This window comes from Coenobita brevimanus, chromosome 104 (assembly GCF_032717465.1).
Source record: "Coenobita brevimanus isolate Jiangsu-jjx chromosome 104, ASM3271746v2, whole genome shotgun sequence".
In the NCBI taxonomy this organism is placed as follows: Eukaryota; Metazoa; Arthropoda; class Malacostraca; order Decapoda; family Coenobitidae; genus Coenobita; species Coenobita brevimanus.
The window spans coordinates 5,184,344-5,206,886 of record NC_137057.1 but is presented as its reverse complement, the minus strand read 5'-3'; the positions used below and the strand labels follow the sequence as shown (position 1 = coordinate 5,206,886).

The window sequence follows — 22,543 nt, the reverse complement described above, 5'->3', positions numbered from 1 at the left end:
ACCTTTCCACTCTCCTTGCAACTACTCCTTCCTCTCGTCTTTCTCTTCTTCTATTCCTCCATCTTACTTGCATTCTAATTCTGGCCACCACCAAGTAGTGGTCAGAAAGTCCAAGGATGTCCTTTCTTTGTACACAGTTTTACTTCTACCGATGTTCTAACGCCACGTTGCCTTGTCTGTCACTGATAAGATTGACCAATGTAATGGCAACATAACAGAAATACGCTTAATTTTGCATCAGTAACGGTCTGTCCAGCTTTCTCAATCTCCTGGTTCACTGTATTAACGAGATAAAGCTAATCTCTTATCGTGCCTTTCGTTTAGGTTGACACAGTTTAGGCAGCAGGCAGCATCTGCCTCCTTAGTTCTGATGTCTGTTGTCTACAAAAAGCAAGATTATAATGTCAGGGAAACACAGAGGGACGAAAAAATATTACTGGTAGTGTCAGCTTTGAAGACATGGATAATTTGATCAGTAAAGTGGTTGAAAAAGAAGAAAGGGGTAAGCGAGTGGTGAGGATACTATTTTCACTATTATGTCATGTCTAGCTGAAGTGTTGTTGAATAATGCAGTGGCCCTGATTGTGAAATAAGTCTCTTATATATTAGTCCTATCTTGATGCGGTGTATGTGTGAGGGAAGTTGTTCATTCCTGTAGCCTTTTGTGTTAATTCCGTTCATGTTTTGCTATATCATTTTCAATGTGTGATTTTTTGTTAGTTTATCTTATCTGCGCACTTACTATTGTTTTGGATGTAGTTGCAGCCACATGTCCAGTGTGTGTGTGTGTGTGTGTGTGTGTGTGTGTGTGTGTGCAGATTTGTCCAGCGACTATTCTTTATAACGGTTGCATAATACTGACCATTGGCAGTGTGTTACGTGAGTTTTGTATGTTGGGTGTGTGTGTAATTCATCGGCCAAGATTTTTTCTATGTCTTTGGTTAGAAGTCAGAGGGACTGGGCAGGCCTGAGTATCTGGAGACCGTACTGTAAAGAAAAACTAAAGAACTGCGTCTTCGGAGTCACGGTTTTGTGCCATAACTGCAACCTACCATTTTCCTTTCGGAGATTGTGTGGGAATAGAAGGACGTTTATACAGCCGGGCATTTCTGTCATCTGGGTACCTCTTAGCCAAAATGTGAACGCATCCCTCTCCAACACCTAAAACAGGGTAATATATACAATAAATTATTCTGCAAGAAACATGGCGTAATCATCTGCCAGATACAACCAATATTTATCATACAACCTTCTTGCACCGAGGCCCACAAGCCTGCACACAACTGCATCATCTCATAGAAGAATGGCCAATAGATTTTCTTCCACCTAGCATTTTCACTATCTTCGTCTAGTTCCATGTTTTACTTCAGTAATACCTATTCAGTGAATCCATTATTAAGCAGATCATTATTGTCTATTTTTCAATAATTCCATGTGTTTCAGCCATCATTTGCATCTGATCAATTTTTCCGTCAAAACCAGGACCATTTCTTTTCACATTAAGCGTCATTTGACTTTTTAAAAAGTATTTATGTCTCAAAAATCGCATCGATTAATTTTGTCATTGTTTTATTACATTTGTCGGTGTCTTCCTTTAACCTTAATATTCAGTTTGTCAACTAATTCTGTCTTTGTCTCTTCAAGAGCGTAGGAGACCAGGGCTAGGCTGCTCAGTCCCGACATGGAAGGTGAAAGCGACCTGCCTCCCTAGCCGTTTTTGAGCAATTAACCCCAACCACCCCTCATTGGTAAATTTACCAGGTCCCATTCTGATAAAGCGCCTTACCCAAACTGATCACCAAACGTAATTTGGTTGCCTAATTACCACGCAGAGTTGTACATCGTTTTCTGGGTTGTATGAAATAATTTTGCTCGTCGCCCAGTACAGTGACACCTGAAGGAAACACTACAGAGTCAGCAACTTGGTGGACACCCACACCTACCACATTCTTCCTCGCAGTTCTATTCTTTATCTCGAAAATCTGCTTCTTAAATCAGTGGTCTTATTCCGCCTTCCTCTCAGCTCTCATTCATTTAATCACTCTCTTTCTTTCATTCTTCAGTACTTTTTTTTCTTTCTTTCACATGTTACCCTTCATTCATTCTTATATTCTTACACCTTTCATTATTTTTTTTTTTTTATATTCACCTGAAGGTCTTTCGTCTCGTCTGGAATTGAAAATATAATAGTTTCAGGCATTTGTGCTGTTATCTTTTTTTTTTTTTTTTTTTTCCGTAATGCAGTAGCTTGGTGTTTCTCATACTTGAATGTCAAGCAGGTAATGTGCAGCCAGTGAGGTAACATAAGTACAGTATCTCCTCACGCAGGTATTAACCTCGCTTCTCTGCTGCTACCATCACCAGAGTACAAATAAAATAACCTCAAATCAAGACTATTGGCCCACAAAATATATATACCTGTGGTATTTCTGGAAAGTCCTATATTACCAATACTTTTGCAGGTGGGGTAGCGGAGAGGTTGTTACCGATATTTCCAGTCTTTTACCGTGAATCAATATTTTTGTGCGGCGAAGTATTTAATGTTTTTTTTTTTTTTTTTTTTTTTTTTTTTTTCAGTTATCGACTGGTGGCAAAATTATATCATGAAAAGGGATACGAAAGACAACAGGCCACTTAAAAACGTGTGTGTGTGTGTGTGTGTGTGTGTGTGTGTGTGTGTGTGTGTGTGTGTGTAACATTTATAATTTTAAAAACATGAAATGTAAAAAATATGCAGTTTCCCAGACGCATCCGTGCACGTACATTTAAAGAAATGAATACTCTCTCTCTCTCTCTCTCTCTCTCTCTCTCTCTCTCTCTCTCTCTCTCTCTCTCTCTCTCTCTCTCTCTCTCATAATAAAACGCTGATCGTCGATAATGTTGGTGGTCGGTAGGAGAGGTCAGGGTGGAGACCGTTCCCAAACTGATAGGAAGGTACTCAGTGCTGCGCAACTTATTGATACTGTCTGATATATCAATTTGTGTGTGTGTATGTGTGTTCAAGAATTTAAAACAAAAAATCCCACAGAAATGAAAACATGTCAAACGTTACTACAGCCTACCATTAATAATCTATCTATTGCCAGACGCCTTAATCCCTTAAGGGGTGGCCACAAACAAATGGCCTCCATGTCGCCCTGTTCCCCGTCATTTCACTCCCCTCCCTCCAGCTCAAACACCCCTCTCTCATATACCTCTCCACTCAATCCCTCCATCTTATCCTCGGCCTTCCCCTCCCTCTCCCCTCCTCCACCTCACTTGCACTCTTCTTGTTAGTCTCACGCTCCCCATCCTCTCCACATGGCCAAACCACCTCAGTGTATTTCTCCTAACGCTTCTATCACATCCATATCCACACCACAACACTCCTTCACTTCACATTTGTCAGTCTGTCTCTACATGTAACTCCACATCTTCCTCTCAAATAACTCATCATTAGTAAACTTCACATAAAAAGTTGCAGTTTTCTGCACTTGAGCTTTCCCCGTAATTAATGATTCTCTGACACACTAGTATCCTTCGCAGACCATTGTTTACATTGATAGGGGTAGGCGGTCAGTCCACAGAGCTAGTTAGTCGGGAGGTGGCTGAATTTTAAAGTGAAGTGGTTAAAATCGCCATAAGAACTATAACCTTTCCTTTTTCGTTACCTTGTTTAGTGAAGAGCAGTCCTGTGTATATTATTGCTATGAAATATAATATTTGAACCTTTTTCGAGATGTGGTCCATTACATAGTAAAACAAGTGGTGCCAGGCACAACAAACCTCGCCCGACAGCAGTTATTTTATTGCCGTTATACTCGTATAGACTCGTTTCTGCCATTTAGTGTCAGTGCACAATTTAAAATCTAAGGTAATGACGCAAATGTTTTCAAGTTACGCCCTTTGAAAATCCATAATCTTGCATTTGACCTTTCAAGGTCACTCAAGGTCAAAGATCATGCTGCCAAATGAAAGCTCATGTAAGACGTCCCGTATCTTTGGAATAGTAAATAGCTCTATCTTTAACGAGTTTCAAGTTATAGCCCCCTGAATATCCGTGACCTTGAGTTTGACCTTTGAAGGTCACTTACGGTCAGAGGTCAAGGTACAAATTAAAAACCCATATGGGATTTCCTATATGCTGATAATAGTAAATATCTCTCTATCTCCAACCAGGTTCGAGTTATAGCCCCCTGAATATCCGTAACATTGAGTTTGACCTTTCAAGTTCATTGAAGGTCAAAGGTCTATTCTATCTATCTATCTATTGCCAGACGCCTCAATCCCGTTCGAGGTAGCCACAAACAAATCGCCTCCACGTCGCCCTGTCCCTCACCATTTCACTGCCCCGCTCCCAACTCACACCCCCCTCTCTCATATACCTATCCACCCCATCCCTCCGTCTCATCCTCGGCCTCCCCCTCTCTCTTCCCCTCTCCACCTCACTCACATAGATTCTCTTCGTCAGTCATTCACCCTCCATCCTCTACACATGGCCAAACCACCTCAGTGTGTTCCTCATAACGCTTCCTATCACATCCACATCCACACCACAACGCTCCTTTATATCCTCATTTGTCAGCCTGTCTCTCCATGTGACTCCACAGGCTTCTCTTAAATAACTCATTTCCACTGCTCTCACTCTTGACTTGTGTCCTTCCAGCAACGTCCAAGCTTCACTTCCATACGTTAGAGTTGGTATCACAATACTGTCATGTAGTAACTTTTTCACTTCCATGCTCACTTCCCTGCTTCTTATCACTGCTTTCAAGGAACCAGCAACCTTAAGTCAAACAATAAGGTCAAAGGTCCTGGTGCCAAATGAAAGCCCATGTTACGAGTTCCTGTATGTTCATACCGTTACATATATCTATCTTCATCCGTTCTCAAGTTATAGCCCTATGAAATCTGTGACCTTGAATTGATCTTTCAGTCACTCGATTACCTCTAAAATTTAATCACTTTCTTTTGGGACCAATGCCCAGATATCCCTGAAAGTTTCATGTAATTTTGTTCTGCCTTTATTCAGTAATGTTCCTAAGAAACAAGGAAACATACAAAAAAAAAAAAAAAAAAAAAAAAATCGACCAAAAACATTACCTCGCCGGACTCCGTCCGGGGAAGGTAATTAGATCAGATCACACGACACTGCACCACAGATCCACGTGCAAACCTATATGTGTACAGATAAGCTTTATATATTACTTTTATCCAGTATAATTAGTGTCACAATGAAATGTTAACTACTGGAGAATAAAATCACTTAAAGTTGTCCAGGGATGCTTAAAACATACTACTGCGCAACTCTCTCTCTCTCTCTCTCTCTCTCTCGTTAAACGGCGTCCACTCCATAAGAAACATCTCATGAGGAAGCTAAATCAGTTTCTTTGCAGGTAAATCAAGATGAATAAATTGGACTTACGTAGTCCAGCAAAAGCTGGGTTCACAGACACTCAAAATACCAGTTTATCGTAGCAGCTGTGATTTGTTTTCCCAGGTAGCATAAAGAATGAAGACTGCAAATTCTCTCCATGATTCTTATTCCTTGTCCAAAAGCAAATCTTGGTTACCGGAGAAGAATTTGTTTTAGCATGGACACAGAAACAAGAATGTACAGCTCTCCATATCTCTCGTTACTGCTGCCAAAATAAATATAATAGCCATATTTTAAGCTCCATCCGCATAGTAGCACCTTGTTTCAAAGAAAACTTTGCATATTACACCTTAACATTATTTTGAGGTGCAATAAACATAATAAGTCAATGAGGAAGAGCTGTTACGAAATCTCCATAGTCACTTGGAATTCGAATTTAAGTAAGAACAGGGTATCCATCATACAAGAGGCCACACCTGCAGCACACGCAAGCACGAACGTACCCGTGTATGCACATGCGAACATCCTTTATTTTAACTTATTCTCTGCACACATAAACATACAATGATAGGTTTGTGATGTTTAATTGTAAATTATATTTATGGCATTTAAATATATGAACGATATTCATTGTAAAATCATCCTCAAACTGGCATGATGACGAAGAACACAAACGGTTAATTGCGATGATTCACAATGAAGAGCAGTGACTGACATGAAAATTCGAGAATGGATTAAGCAAATTATTGAGGCAGCGTAAGGTAAAAACATGACATTGTAAAGTAATTATGCGTGGGGCCGTTAGAGTACACAACGAATTTGGAGTTGTAAGCAAAGAGAGAGAGAGAGAGAGAGAAAGAGAGAAGTATTACAAAAAAATACTTCTCATGAAGTGATATAATATTGCTGTTAATGATCATAAAATGGAGCAATAACCCCCATTTGCAACTTGCCAACGACATAATATTATTTTCACATACCCGGTGCTTGTAAGCAATAATCAAGCAGTTTGGTAAACAATTATTTTATATTGTTTGATTCTGTATTACTACTGTTACTCTTTCGTTCGTTCGTTCGTTTTTGATGGCTCCAACAGGTTTGCATGAGTCGGCCTTGGTCACCTAATGACGGCTGTCCATGCTGCTCGATCTCTGACAGCTTCCCTGTTTAGTCCCTTACCCCTGAAGTCTCACTCGATGACCTCATCCCAGGTCTTTTTCGGTCTACCTCTCGCAACCCTGCCCCTAACATTAACACTTCTCACTTTCTGCACCTAATTATCATCCCCCATTCTCTCCACATGCCCTAACCATCTGAATCTACCTCTCCTCATCACGACACCAATACACTCCAGTCCCATCCTACCTGTCAACACTTCCATCGTAAACCTATTCCCCCCCAGGCCTTACGCTCAGGGACGCACTACACATACACCTAATCGTTGTCAATTCTGTACGTTTGATCCTGCGAATATCCTCTTCCTTTACTGCCCAAGTCTCGCTACGATACAGCATTACACTCCCAACACATGCTGCATTAAACGATCCCTTAGCACGGTGGGACAACCCTCTCGATGTCAGGAGAGGCAGCAGGTCCCTGAACTTCTTCCAAAAACTCTTCACACTAGCCACGGAGCTAACTCCAGTCCCACCTCCAGCATATAACATGCCTCCCAAATAACAGAACTCTTCCACACACTCAAGAGACTCACCAGCACGTTCAATCCTTTGGCGTCTGACAATCTTCACCTGCTCTCCCCGACACACCGCACACTTGAAAGCAGCATTATCTCGCGGTCTGCCTCTAATACCACTACATCCCTCATGCACCTACTTGTCACAGACACTGAACAAGATGGAATTACTTCCCACGCCCATGTGGCAAATCGCACATGGGCACTCTCCCTCTTCCATGATAGTACCACCACCAGCCTTAGATACCATCACTTTTATCTGTTACTACCGTATAAATTCTACGTAAGCAGTAAGATGACAGGTACCTTAGATAAGGACAAAGCAAACCCGTCATATATTTTTTTAAGAACTATTGATTAAAATTACTGCAGTAAAACTACTAATCCCTCAGCACCGATTGTCACAGGCTATACTTCCCGATCCCAGTCCCACTGTCCACCAAATATGTGGCCCATCCCAGCTGTTCCTGTACCCCCACACCCATATCATTACTCCATTTTCGAAGGTAATAAGGCGCGACGCTGGTCATGCGGTCGACTAAGGCGTTTGTTAATACGTTAAATGCATTATATTTATTTGTCTTTAATTATTGTCTTCGAAATATGTTACACAGACTAAGAGATAACAACAAAGCTATTTGTGTTTTCTTTTCCCATCGTATCTTTCAGTAATGTAAATAGCCGCCATTTTGGAATATGCAAACCACTAAAGATGCTGCAATGCAATTTTTTGCCATTTATGTCTGAGGGAGAGCATACAAAAATGTGTCAGAGGAGGTTTAATTTGTTAGATTTTCTTTATTATTTTTCCTTTCTCTGTGTCGACTGCACTACTAGGACACTATGTTTCTTTAAGGCTCTTATCACACCATGAGAAACTCAGATAAGACGCCTGAAAAGTGGGCGGAATGATTTTTTTTTTTTTTATAATTAACTTCCTTGGCTTCACTCATATCCTTCAGTCATATACAACACTGTTGCAGCTGTCCCTCATTGGCATTACAGTATGTACTTCTATGCATATTATGAATTTTTTTCCTTCATGCCTCTCATTAAGTGGAATACGGATCACATGTCCATCAGTATCTTCTCAACATTCTCTGTTCAGCTCATGAATACTTGACTTAACCAAAGTTGATGGTGACGAGGTTAAGTGCACAGTATTATGGTGGTGATGATGGTGGTCACACATTGGGTAAATGTCCAGTGATGATAATGGTGAAGGGCGTATGTGTGATTTAATGATGGTGATGACACAGTGGAGCGTGAGGAGAGTAAACATATTAAAATAGTGGTCTTGATGGCGAATGGAGGGCAGGCAGCAAGAACTGAAGTGGTGGTTAAAAGAAGGACAAAGGAGAATATATGAGGGGAAGAAAGGAAGAATAGTAGAGAAGAGAGAGAAATGTATATTAAGAGATTAAAGGGACATGAGAATGGCAAAAGAAAATTCAAAGGAGGACTTTGAAAAAGATAAGGTTGGAACGAGAGAGAGAGAGAGAGAGAGAAAGAGAGAGAGAGAGAGAGAGAGAGAGAGAGAGACCGAGAGAGAGAGAGAGAGAGAGAGAGAGAGAGAGAGAGAGAGAGAGAGAGAGAGAGAGAGAAACAGACAGACAGATAGACAGACAGACAGATCGTAAGGGAGACAGGGAAGGTTATTAACTCATAAGTGATACTGACAGAAGTGCATTACACAGGAGATGGAAGATGAAAGAGAAAGTTGGCTGCAGAGAGAGAGAGAGAGAGAGAGAGAGAGACAGACAGACAGACAGACAGACAGATAGAGACAGACAGACAGACAGACAAACAGAGAGGTCGTAAGGGAGACGGAAAGTTATTAACTCATAAGTGATAGACAGAAGTGCATTACACAGGAGATGGAAGATGAAAGAGAAAGTTGGCTGCAAAGAGAGAGAGAGAGAGAGAGAGAGAGAGAGAGACTCAGAGAAAAGCACATAAAAAAAAAGAACAAGAGCAATCCAATATTGCAAACCTCAGCCAAGCCAGAACAATCCGCCATTTGTAAACACCCCTATAGTAATATATATACTGTATATATATATATATATATATATATATATATATATATATATATATATATATATATATATATATATATATATATATATATATATATAATCAGTTCATGACTTTTTGAGTAATCTTGCTAACAGACAAACAGACTATCAAACCATCGCGGTCAAAAACATAATCTCCTTGGCGGAGGTAATAAAGCAGTGAGTGCAGCTCCAGGGCAGTACAGTCGGTCTAAAGGCCGTTCACATGATCAATGGGTACCTGGTACGAGTATAGTTTAAAAAAAAAAACAGTAAAATAATCTTGCTGGTAATATTTAAAAAATGCAGGAAAATAATTTTGTACCATCCTCACTTTTGATCTACTCTTTATAGCGTAATTGGTCACGATGTTTCCAAGCTGATGAGAAATGTGCTTAGACATGACAGGTGCCTACCGATCATCTCAAAGGGTCGTTTGGATGAACCTGTATCATTCCTAACTGTCCTTTAACACAGCCACCTTGTTTGACTCAGATCACATCAAAAGTAAGTTTACCTTATCCTGAGTCCTTGAAAATCTTTTTATTTTTTTCCATAGAAGTAAACTAATTTCGGTTAACCCTCAGCCTTTCTGCTAGCCAATATCCAAGATGGATCAAACTTATTTGAGTTACTGGGTCAAACATTTGGCCGTGCCCTGTGAGCCTTACCTTTGACTAATTGTTCGCAAATCAAAATCACCTCACCCTAAATAGGATCAAAATTCACTGAGTTAACTTTGCTCTTGTTTAATTTATATGACCTTTATCGGTCAAGTATTAACATCTGTCCCTGTGATGGTCCTCTGTCATTATGCAGAATTGGTGTAATTCCTTCCATCGGGTTCTCCATAATCTTGGTAACATACAGACACACAGAAGGACAGACAAAGTCGACCAAACAAATAACCTCTCGCTTTCGTTCGCGGGTGTACTAATTCCAGAGATACACATGCAGAAATTAGCAAGAAGCATAGTTACTGTCACACATTAGCAAACTCAGATTAATATATGACAAACGAGTCATATATGACAAACGAGTCAGGTCGCTCTGCAGAACTAAGGAAATAAGACAGCGTAGGAACAGGCCTGTACATATAAAGATATAAGGAAGGTGGTATGTACACTGTTACGGAACAGAGAAAGATAACGTACACTTTCAGTGAGAATGCTAAAAATCACTACTGTCCCGTAAAGTTCCAGGTTCAAAACAAAAGAGTTAGGTAAAATTACAAGTTAAAGTTTAATGCACAAACTAACAACAAAACATTCAGAACTCATAAGGATAATGTAATGGCAAATAAACAGGTTAAATATATGGTTAACTGCAATAGCCTCTATTAACACGAAATTAGCAAGAGTAAATTTATCTAAGTCAGCCCTGATAAAATGAGATACCAGATAATACTCAGTGAATGCCAGATAAATTATTACAGATACAAACTATTATCAAAAATGACTGACATAAAGATCCCTACATGAATTACAAAAACTTCACTAGGCCTACAAATTAAACTTATGCTATACAGTACAAGAAAAAATGCAACAACAGTTATACTCAAATTACACACAGCTGCTAGATGGTTGGAGACTTCTTGAGCACTCACAATAATAATATCTGTACAGGGGAGGACAGAGATGTGAACAAAATGAGGAGCAGATCTAAGTGGCAATGATGCAGAGACTGAGCTCATTATATAGGGGCCAGCAGAGCCTGATACAACTTGTAAGCAGGACGCGCAAATGAAAGCCATGGGGACATAGAGTTCACAATCCCGCTCTGGACAACAGAGAGAACGACTTACTCTACTATAACGGCAGAAGGGGGGGACTGAGGCAGAACACGCTCGTGATCAAACATGTAGCATACTGTGCGTTAAAATTACACAAAGGATGATGAAATCATAGGCTATGTAACACCTCCCCACAAAGAAAAAAGAAATTTACAAAGGAAATATCTTATTACTCTAAAACAATCTGTAGGCTACATGGCATTACAGAACATGCAAATGTCTTTCCTAATGTTACAAAACATGAGATCTCCCTAGCACGTTCAGTCATAGGTACTTGCCAGTATCCCTTTAACAAATCAAACTTACTTATGTACCTAGCCTTTCCGATCTTGTCTATGCAATCTTCCACACGAGGGAGAGGGTAAGTGTCTGTTTTGGTTATCTGATTAACACGTCTGTAGTCGATGCAAAGCCTCTGTGACCCACCTGGCTTAGGGACTAGAGTGACAGGAGAACTCCACTCGCTCTGACAGGGCTCAATCATCTTGTGGTCCAACAGGTAGCCAAGCTCCTTCTGGATGAGAGGAACTTTCACTGGGTTCACACGGTAAGGAGGCAGTTTAATTGGCTTTGCGTCTCCAACCTCGACATCATGCATCAACACAGTAGTTCTTCCTGGAGTGGCACGGAACACTTGCGGGTACTCCTGCAGTAATGCCGAAAACTCCTGCCTTTCCTTGGGAGGTAGATGAGAAAGCTTAGTCTGGAGATCATTCATGATATCAGGATTCTTCCCAAAACTATCACTCAGGCTCATGCTGCATGGGAGAACTTCACTTGTAGACTCGGGTGGAACAGCTACAGTGCAGACTGGATTATTTTCGTCCCGCCTGTGATATAACTTTAGCATGTTGATGTGACATAGTTGCTTGCTCTTTCTACGATCTGGTGTGGCGATGACATAGTTGACATCACTGAGTTTCTTCTCCACGAAATAAGGGCCACTAAACTTGGCTTGAAGAGGTTGCCCATGAACTGGTAGCAGAATCAAAACCTGATCTCCTGGCTGAAAGTGGCGTAACCTGGACTTCTTATCATACCAAATCTTCATCTTCTCCTGAGCAGCTCCTAAATTCTCTCTCGCCAGCTGTAAAGCAGTGGACAGCCGTTCTTTGAAATTCATCACATACTCCAGCAGGTTGACGTCATCTTCCTCCGACAGCCAGCATTCCTTGAGTAGCTTAAGGGGTCCTCTTACTTCATGGCCAAACAGTAGTTCAAAAGGTGAGAAGCCCAGTGATTCATTTGGAGATTCTCTTGCAGCAAACACAACGAATGGAAGACCTTTATCCCAGTCTTTCTGATGTTCCAAACAGTATTTCTTGAGCATCGATTTGAGTGTTTGATGATATCTCTCCAACGCTCCTTGGGTCTGGGGATGGTAAGCTGAAGACGTGATCTGGGTGATGCCTAACTCTTTCAGAGACTGCTTGAAAACGTTTGACATGAAATTACTTCCCCGGTCTGACTGTACCTCCTTTTGCAGACCAAACTTTGTGAAGAACCCTAGCATTTCCTTAACCACGTTCTTTGCTGAGATGTTTCTAAGTGGAATGGCTTCAGGATAACGAGTAGCCATATCAATCATGGTCAACACATAAGAAAATCCTGAAGAAGTCTTAGGAAGAGGGCCCACAATATCCACCAACACACGGGTGAAAGGCGCCTCAAAAGGAGGAATGGGAACTAGAGGTGCAACCTTTTCGGTCTGATTACACTTCCCCACAACTTGACAGGTGTGACAAGACTTACAATACCAGGAAACATCCCTGAAGATACCTGGCCAGTAGAAGTGTTTCAAAATGCGTGCCACAGTCTTCCTCACTCCAAGGTGTCCTGCCAAACTGGAATCATGAGCCACTCTAATGATATCCTGCCTACAAACACGAGGGATGACAACTTGATGTACAACCTCCCATTCACAGTCGGCTGATGCTGTTGGGGGTCTCCACTTCCTCATAAGTACTCCTGACTTTACATAATAACAAGTAGAAGCACCGGCTGACTCTTCTTCACTGTCAGCAGAGTTAGCTAGACCTTTCAACTCAGGGTCAGCAACCTGCAACTCAACCAACTCTTGACGAGACAAATTATCAACACTACGGGGTACTGCCTCATCTGGTGAGTGGTCCAAATTAGCAAGAAAAGTGTCAGCTAGGATAACATCATCATCATCATTATCCTCTAAATCACCAGTAACTTTAGACTTAGCCCTAGTGACAGCACATGCAGGGAACACATCAGGGACATCACAATCCTGGGTCGCAGCCACTGGCTCACTAGACAACTGAGGAGCTGGACACACTTGACTTCCACCAATATCATTACCAAGTAAGAAAGTTACACCTGACATTGGGAGTGTCTCAACCAACCCAACCATAACAGAACCATTAACAAAACCAGACTCTAAATTCACTCTGCACAGAGGGACAGAGAAGTAATTATTCCCTACACCTTGTAAGATTACAGTTTCATCAGAGGAATTAACATTAGAGCCTAGAACACTGGTCAGCATAAGGGATTGGCAAGCACCTGTATCACGATATATTTTAACTGATTTCCTGTCATTACTGTCCAGAGGACTGACAAAACCATCAGACAGGAAATTAACACATGAACTCTTGAGAGTGTCACCCACGTTACTGCTCAAAAGAGGAGCTCCATCATGAGAATTTAAGTTACCCCTCAAAGCAGGTTCAGTTAACTCAGTTAAAGAATTCTGGGAACTCTCAAGAGTGGACACTAGACCAATTGACTGAATATTTAAAGACTCCTTTTTGTTCACATCACGCTGTCTCCTGAAACATCTCTCCGTAGTATGACCAAGCTTACTACAATAAGTACATTTACTTATCTGAAATCTAGAGGTGAAGCTGGTATTTACTTCCTGAGAAACATCATCTTTATTTTCTTTCCTGTTACCTGTACTCTGAGTAGAGGCAACGTACTTACTCTCAGCTTTCCTTCTTTCTCTAGAGTATCTCTTGTGAGTGAGAACATACTCATCAGCTAAAACTGCAGCATCAGACAAATTATCTATTCTTTTCTCATCAAGATATAGGCTTACATCTTTACTAATACACCTTTTGAAATCCTCCAGCAAAATCATCTGCTTAAATTTACCAAAATCAGAATCCACATTCTTAGAATTTAACCACTGCTCTAACAGATCTTCTTTGATTTTTGCATACTCAACATGGGATTGCTTATCTTGCTTGTAAGTTGTCCTAAATTTTACTCTATAGGCTTCAGGAACAAGCTCATAGGCCTTAAGAATCAAGCTCTTAACTACATCATAATTATCAGACTGATCCTGAGGCAAAGATGCATAAGTTACTTGAGCTTTACCGGTGAGAACAGTTTGAAGGAGTACTGGCCAATACTCCTTAGGCCAATTAAAACCTGTAGCTACCCTCTCAAACAACTGAAAATACTTTGTTAAATCAGATTCATTAAAAGGAAGGACAAGTTTAACATTTTTAGCCACATCAAAATCATCAGAGCTAGATGATCCAGTTCCACCTTGTTTCATGCGATACTCATGGTCTGCCTGAATCCTAGCAAGTTCAATTTGTGCCTGAGCCTGTACCTGTGCCTCTTGAATACGAGCATTTGCCTCCTTAACATCAGCCTCCTTAGCAAGTGCTTGAAATTCAGCTTCCTTCACACGAGCCTCCTGCAGGGCTAGCTGTAACTTAGCTAATTCAATCTGCGTTTCCTCATTTGGAGGAGTTACATTAAACAAGCTTTTATTAATCATGCCAACAATTTGATCTTTAGAATGATGAGAGTGAACTGCAATTCCCAATTGTTGAGCAACAAGCTTAAGTTCATTCTTTGTTCTGTTTTCTATATCACACACTGTTTGCACATTTGACAAAATATCTTTGGCTTCATCAAGTGTAGTAATAGTAGACATCATGAATAAGTAACAGTCACAAAATATCAAACAATATCCTTATGATAATATCCTGAATATCCTGATATGAGGTCGCCAAATTTATGTTACGGAACAGAGAAAGATAACGTACACTTTCAGTGAGAATGCTAAAAATCACTACTGTCCCGTAAAGTTCCAGGTTCAAAACAAAAGAGTTAGGTAAAATTACAAGTTAAAGTTTAATGCACAAACTAACAACAAAACATTCAGAACTCATAAGGATAATGTAATGGCAAATAAACAGGTTAAATATATGGTTAACTGCAATAGCCTCTATTAACACGAAATTAGCAAGAGTAAATTTATCTAAGTCAGCCCTGATAAAATGAGATACCAGATAATACTCAGTGAATGCCAGATAAATTATTACAGATACAAACTATTATCAAAAATGACTGACATAAAGATCCCTACATGAATTACAAAAACTTCACTAGGCCTACAAATTAAACTTATGCTATACAGTACAAGAAAAAATGCAACAACAGTTATACTCAAATTACACACAGCTGCTAGATGGTTGGAGACTTCTTGAGCACTCACAATAATAATATCTGTACAGGGGAGGACAGAGATGTGAACAAAATGAGGAGCAGATCTAAGTGGCAATGATGCAGAGACTGAGCTCATTATATAGGGGCCAGCAGAGCCTGATACAACTTGTAAGCAGGACGCGCAAATGAAAGCCATGGGGACATAGAGTTCACAATCCCGCTCTGGACAACAGAGAGAACGACTTACTCTACTATAACGGCAGAAGGGGGGGACTGAGGCAGAACACGCTCGTGATCAAACATGCAGCATACTGTGCGTTAAAATTACACAAAGGATGATGAAATCATAGGCTATGTAACAACACCCACTAAAATAATTATTGGCACTTCTTGTTCCGATACCCTTTGCAGCTATCAATGGCACAGAAGCCGTAAATACACGGTAAGGGTTGGTACACTTGATCCTCCCTCTTTCAATCTCCATGACCCTCCCTCCCCCCCATCTCTCTCTCTTGCTTTCTCTCTCTCTCTCTCTCTCTCTCTCTCTCTCTCTCTCTCTCTCTCTCTCTCTCTCTCTCTCTCTCCAGATATGGTATAACTTTAGTAGCTTCATATCGTGTATAATGAATAGCTCATAGCAGTGGACATAATCCTCAAAGGGTCTCTAAACATTATCCACTAGATAATATAGAAATGAAAGTGCTGTTTATCAGCTTGGCTCGGATCATATCCGAGGTTACCACCTTGGGATATTATTACACGTTGTAATACAATGGTAACCACCATTAACATTTTAAGAATGAGATGATGGCAAACTTCATTGGCCTAAGTGTCCAGCATATACAACACCCCATGAACAACGCATGTAAAGTATATACAATATGTATCGTACTAATGTTGTAATATTAACGACATCAGTGACACGTGAATGTTGCAGTGCATGGCTCATGAAACTGAGAATGGTATATCACCAGTTTGACCAAGGTGATATCAACATCATGGAGGGATTATCGGTAGGCATACTCATTTTTTTCCTTGATCTGCATGTAATGTGAGAAATGTGTTCCCTTTGAAACTACTTCAATTTGGACAATTTGAACATCGAATGAGCATCATTCATATTAAAAGTGGCTTTGATTTTTTTCATAACACTTAATAGATAGCAAATCATTCAGCACATAACACATCAACATCCTCGTTTATAATCTTTGTGAAAACTATGTTGATACCCAGACTCTCCAAGTAACATAAAAGGCAGTGATAATAAGCAAAACAAATTGTTTTGTAAGCGGTGCTATGAAGCCTCCAGTGCCACTATGAATTCAGACCTAAGAATTAGATCAGGGATACCAACCAGGCATGTTATCTCATGCGTTTATATTCAGATCTTTCGTCCGGTGTGTCAAATTTAATCACACTGAAAGAGTGCAGATAAGTTGCATTGTGAGTTTACTGTACATAAACAACAAGGCAGGGATGGTTACTCAGTTACTCTCATGTCAACCCACTTCCAGGCCAGAAAAATCTTCGCCCACGTAAACACTCCTACACTTTTTTTTTTTTTTTTTTTTTTTTTTTTTTTTTTTTTTATCGAGGCGAAGATGCATTTGATACATTGGTGATGATTGGCTGAATGCAACATTACTTCATAATCTTTTCACTCGTTACCATTATTAATTGGCATATATCTGAGGGGGAAATTTGGGTTAGTAAATAAGTAATTCGGGCATGTTGCTTTCAGCTAATCGCCAACCTGTCAAGTGCATCTTCGCTTCAACAAAAAAAAAAAAAAAAAAAAAAAAAGTATAGTTTTACACCAGACATTTAAGATTTGTTGTATATATATATATATATATATATATATATATATATATATATATATATATATATATATATATATATATATATATATAATTATGTGTGTGTGTGTGTGTGTGTGTGTGTGTGAGAGAGAGAGAGAGAGAGCGAGTACGATCTGATAAAGGGTGAAAGGAGAATTGACTCACTAAATACTTTCGTATATTACATCTCCAGACAGAAGGACATAAGAGACATGAGGTCGGTGGTCTTATTTACACACATGCAGCATGAAGGAGCGACGAAACATATGGGAATAATGTAAACATGAGTTATGATCATTTTAAATGTGATAAACTGTAACAATATTTATTGCAAAACAGTATTCCGCCGATTAGCAATTTTTTGTATATGCTTGCTATGATTCCGCCGAGGCGAAGTGAGGCGACGCCACATATGGTGTGACTAAGGGTAAAGTAGAAAGATTAAGGCAAATCAACTGAATAATTGCTTAAGAAGATTAAAAAAGGGGTGGAGATACTTCTCTGCTATCATTATCTTTTTCATGGGGTAAAAACGTGAAATCCTCCTTTGTTCTGTGTGTCTCTCCCTGCTGGAAATGTGTTTCTAAGACATCCACCTTCATGTCTCCATCTCAGTCTGTGTGAAAATGTAATATACGAAGTACGTATTGTACCCATTTTCATTTTTCCTTTGGCACGTTTACACACCCACACCCACACCCACACACACACACATATAGTTCAAACAGATAAGAAAATGGTTGGTACCAAACATTCTCCATAAACGTCTTCATTAACTATTGTCACACGTGCTGTGAAAAATACGGGTTTTAGGTCTCCGAGTCGGAAGATAGCTATATTCCATTTTTCGATATTGAAACGAAAGTTATAGGGAATTTTACCCTTTTCAGTGGGAAAATTAAGGAGAGAAAACACATCATTCCTTTAATTCTGGGTTATTGACAACTTTACAAGTAAAAATAATACACCACAAAGGTATTATAAACCAGCGCATTTCAAAAACAATTACCAATTCCGCGAGTAGCTGGATGGAGTTCCTGCTTTGTTTTGATCGTGCGAGGGAATTTGTGACGATGCCACTCAACAACTTGCAGTAGATATTGACGTTGTTGATTGTTTTTCGTTATGACTTGACTATAGTCCTGAGCAATAAACGATGCCAAGGCACAGCAAACCCGTCCCCGGCAGTCATTTTTTTGCTGACGTATAAACAAAACAGGATATCTAGTCAAAGATATATCAAATTTGGAGTAAATCGGGGGAAAATTGACGATTTTAAGCCCATTTAAAATTTTAGGCCTGACCCACCTGACACTGACCCCCTGCCACTAGCTGGGGGGGTTACCCCCCTGATGTAAGGAGGCATGCTATAGGATGCAGATTTAAGTGAAGCACCTTTCGGTTTTATCTCATGTCGATATGACGAATTTGAAGGGAGTTATGGCGAAAAAACGATTTAAAAAAAGATTTTTGGGGGTCTACAGACTAGGCCTTGTCCCAGTTTGGTCCAAAATTTAATCAGGTGATCAGTATTTCATAGCCCATCATCCCTGTAATTTCTATCAAAATCGCACCAGCAGTTTTTGCGTAAAGTTGTTAACAGACAGACAGACAGACAGACAAATAGACAAATTGACTGAAAACAGTACCCGTACCCGAGCCCCTCCGGTGCTGAGACGGGTAATATAGGCTACTACATGCTCGGGAAAATCATTTACAACGGCAATCGAGCCCAGTACCTGTCGTGCTGACTGGGAGAGTCGTCCTCCCAGTCATCAGGGTCTCAATCTAGGAAGTCCATCTTCTCTCTTTATCTGTGGTGTAGATCGTAGAGTTTTTCCGTTAAGGACAGATCGGTACTGCTTCACCTTTTCCAACTTAGAAATTGCCTTCCGCTCTTTTGCAGTTGGGATTTGCGCCTTCTCCCAGATCCAAATTGTTTCGCGAACAACTTGAGTTGCTGCACTCTTTGCTTTCAACTTTTCATTTGCATTGACGTAATTTAATGTACAGCAGCAAGACTTCTGCCCAAGGTGGGAGACAATTTTCGGGTATCACTCAACCATTCAACCACACATGATCCTGTTCTCGGGTCGCACATGCCATAACAGGACTAGATAAGTCCACAAACGAAAACCTAGAAAGAGACCATACACGATGGTTAGGTAAAATGTATAGTTCCTACCTGACGTAACGCTACTCAGTATTTCACAATAACAATAGCTTGACAATCTAAGAGTCTTATCTTGTTTAGTTGGGGTTCGTTGGAGGCGGTGTTTTGATATACCCAACTTGAGACGATGTAATCAATAGCGAGAATATCTGATTATTGATGAACGGCTTGTGGTTGATCGTTTATATACACCGTGGGTGTGGCTGGCTAGACCAAGCCAGAATATGAGAGAATGTTCTAGAACGTACTACCATGGGCCGGCTGATGTAACGCCTTTAGGTTAGGTTATTCTGTCTAACTAAACTCATTAAATATATTAAATCAAACTAATTAAAAGTTTTATATCTAATTGTTTAATGTTATTAAATCTAAGATTCAGTAAAATTTCATCAGTACTAAGATATAATGAAAAAGGTCATGACGTAACACTTCTTTCAGCTACGTCTCAGTTGGCTGATACGGGGTATTGAAAAATCATGTTTACAGCGGTAAAAGTTAATGATGAATGAAATGTTGCAAACGTTAATATTTCAGTGAATGCAACTAAAATAACGCTTAAGCACTTTCGAAATAATTATAATCAACTTTGAAAACTACCCCAAATGTACTGCCATCAATCTATCTATCTGTCCATCTATCAGTCTATCTCTCTATCTATCTACACACACACACACACACACACACACATATAGCCTATATAGATAGATAGATCGATAGATAGATAGATATCCCATTGGAGCCCAGTGTCCTCAATATAGGACGGAAGTGGGAATTTTCAAGAGTTAGCACAGCAGGGAACCCCCGGGTAGGGACCTATGAGCTTTGCGACTATGAGCTGATAGGCTGAGGGCGGTACGCTTGGTACCCTGGCAGCGCAATCCCTTGTGGAGCAGATGTGGAGAGGTTGCACTGAGACAAGTAGACAAAATTCAGAACAAAGCTGTTAGAATTATTAATAACCCTGCTATTACTAATAAACTACCTCCCCTACAAGTAAGAAGGAATGTTGCCTCCCTTGCGTTATTTTACAGATATTTCTGCATCAAGTGCTCAGACGAAGTTGCGTCCATGGTGCCACCTCTCCATGCCTTCCCTCGTGCTACACGGGCAGCTGGCAGCGCTCATGACTGGAATGTCACTCAGCCATACTGCAGAACTTTTGCCTATCAGAATTCTTTCATTCCCCGAACTGCATCTCTCTGGAACTCGCTTCCCCAGAGTTGTTTCCCTCCAGACTTCAACCTATTCCTGTTCAAGTCTAATTGTTACAGATATTTTATGAACAGCGGACACCAGTAATCTGGTGCATGGATTTTTTTTATTATTCATTTGTTTTTCCTTCCTCTGTTCTGTTATTAATATATATATATATATATATATATATATATATATATATATATATATATATATATATATATATATATATATGCGAGTGTCACGGGGTTTTTATAATATCACGGTAATTTTGAAATAAATGGTTTAATATTATTTAATTTGATAATAATATTCAATAATATTGAAGAGCAGAGACAATGATTGTCTTGCTACATCAAGCAACGATTACTTTACGCTGACTTGCTAAGATTCTCAAGAACGAGAATTTATAAACTTTCTAAACAGTACACAGCAGAGACTAATTACTCACAATTGCTGAATTACTGTACTGTTAGCCTCTGGAGAAAGTTACATCACCCCTGACAATAAATAACTAATACTAATAATAATATCAGGTTCTTGCTGATGCATTAACTCCTGGCACAACGGATTTTAAGTTAATACAACAAGACTGGTCTAAGTACCAGTTATGAAAGCAAACGTTTATGCAAGCTAGGAGCTATATGGAAAATAAGCTTAATTATGGAGAAATGAAACAAGATTTTACTTTACATTAAGCTCAAGAAAGGAACTGTTAAATTTATTAATTACAAAAAATAAATTTAACGTTACAATTCAAATCAAATGAGACGCACTCACTCACTCTCACAAAAGCTAAATACTTACGCCTAGGAAAAACACCTTAACTAAGCTCTTAAAACTACAAAATACACAAAAGAAATACCAGTCGATGAATGCTATGTATCACCCGAGGGGGGGGGGAGTACTGGGATTAACTGTACTAATGAAGCTTGGGGTGCTAGCTGACCTCTCCACTTCTTGAGCACAGAACCTTTCTCCGTCACAGCAAACACTAGACTGAATTCAAATAATGTATAGGCAGGATGCACAAGCTACCAGAAGAAGGCGTGGCTAACGGTTTAGGCAAGCAGAGGCGAACGATAAAGAAACAATAGTATCGCTCAGTAGCGCACTTAGCGACGTGCATTAAATCGGTCACTTTTGAAAGTGACGAATGTTTTGAAAAGTATACTCCGAAATGGAGAGAGAAACGGTTAACTGAGCGATACACAGTGAGTTTTCCACTAATAGTTCGTGGCTTCTCACAAAAGGGAAATGTCGCGAATTGATTCGTGATATTATGCCCCTACGAAATTTGTGGATATATATATATATGTATACATCCTAAGTCATTCACACAAGATTCACACTGTGGTGTGTGTGCTATCCTGCTACAGGAGAAAGTCACAGTCGCCAGTGAGCGAAAAAAAACTCGTATTTACGTTAATAGAAGCATGCTTGAGGGTAAAACTCCGTGACGACGGTGAAAATCCTGTACTCAGGTCAAACTGAGCGAAAATTCGCTACATTTACACTGACAACTAATTGTCGTGTAGCGTGGTGTATGTAATACATGGTGTAGGTGTGACAGTTGTAGTGTAACTGTACCTACATGTAAAATGACATAGTAAATACTGTAATAATATGGCGACGACGAAGGCAGAGGAGAAGAGGCGGCAGCGTGCGGCAGACGATCAGCTGGGCCGCACAGCAAAACTGCTACACCCATTGCTGAACCTGCAAAACCAATTAAGGTGGAGCATCAAAAGTGTCAATGAGACCAAATTCTTATTAAGTTACAATTACTCTCTCTGCCTAGCAATCAGTACATGCTACGAAAAGTATGCTCTGGCTGAAAAATACGAGTGACAGCCTAAGCTTCGTACATTCGAGGTCGCCATTAATTATAGCACACGATTATGTCAGCAAGTTGAGAATCCCTGTGCAACCTCGGGTCTTCCATAGCCTCGAACCGCACACGGGTCCTCAACCTGTGCCTTAACCTACAGTACTCATATTAG

The 22,543-nt window shown here is 40.0% G+C and overlaps 1 protein-coding gene across 1 annotated transcript in view; it reads right to left on the bottom strand.

The window, feature by feature from the left end:
• Positions 1-282: 282 nt before the first annotated feature.
• The window catches only part of LOC145415967 (glutathione S-transferase Mu 2-like), an 89,305-nt gene continuing 67,044 nt past the window's right edge, over positions 283-22,543 (bottom strand). Inside the window, exon 4 of the mRNA XM_080285070.1 lies at positions 283-381. Coding sequence (XP_080141196.1) covers positions 283-381 — 99 coding nt within the window. The remainder of the gene's footprint in view (positions 382-22,543) is intronic.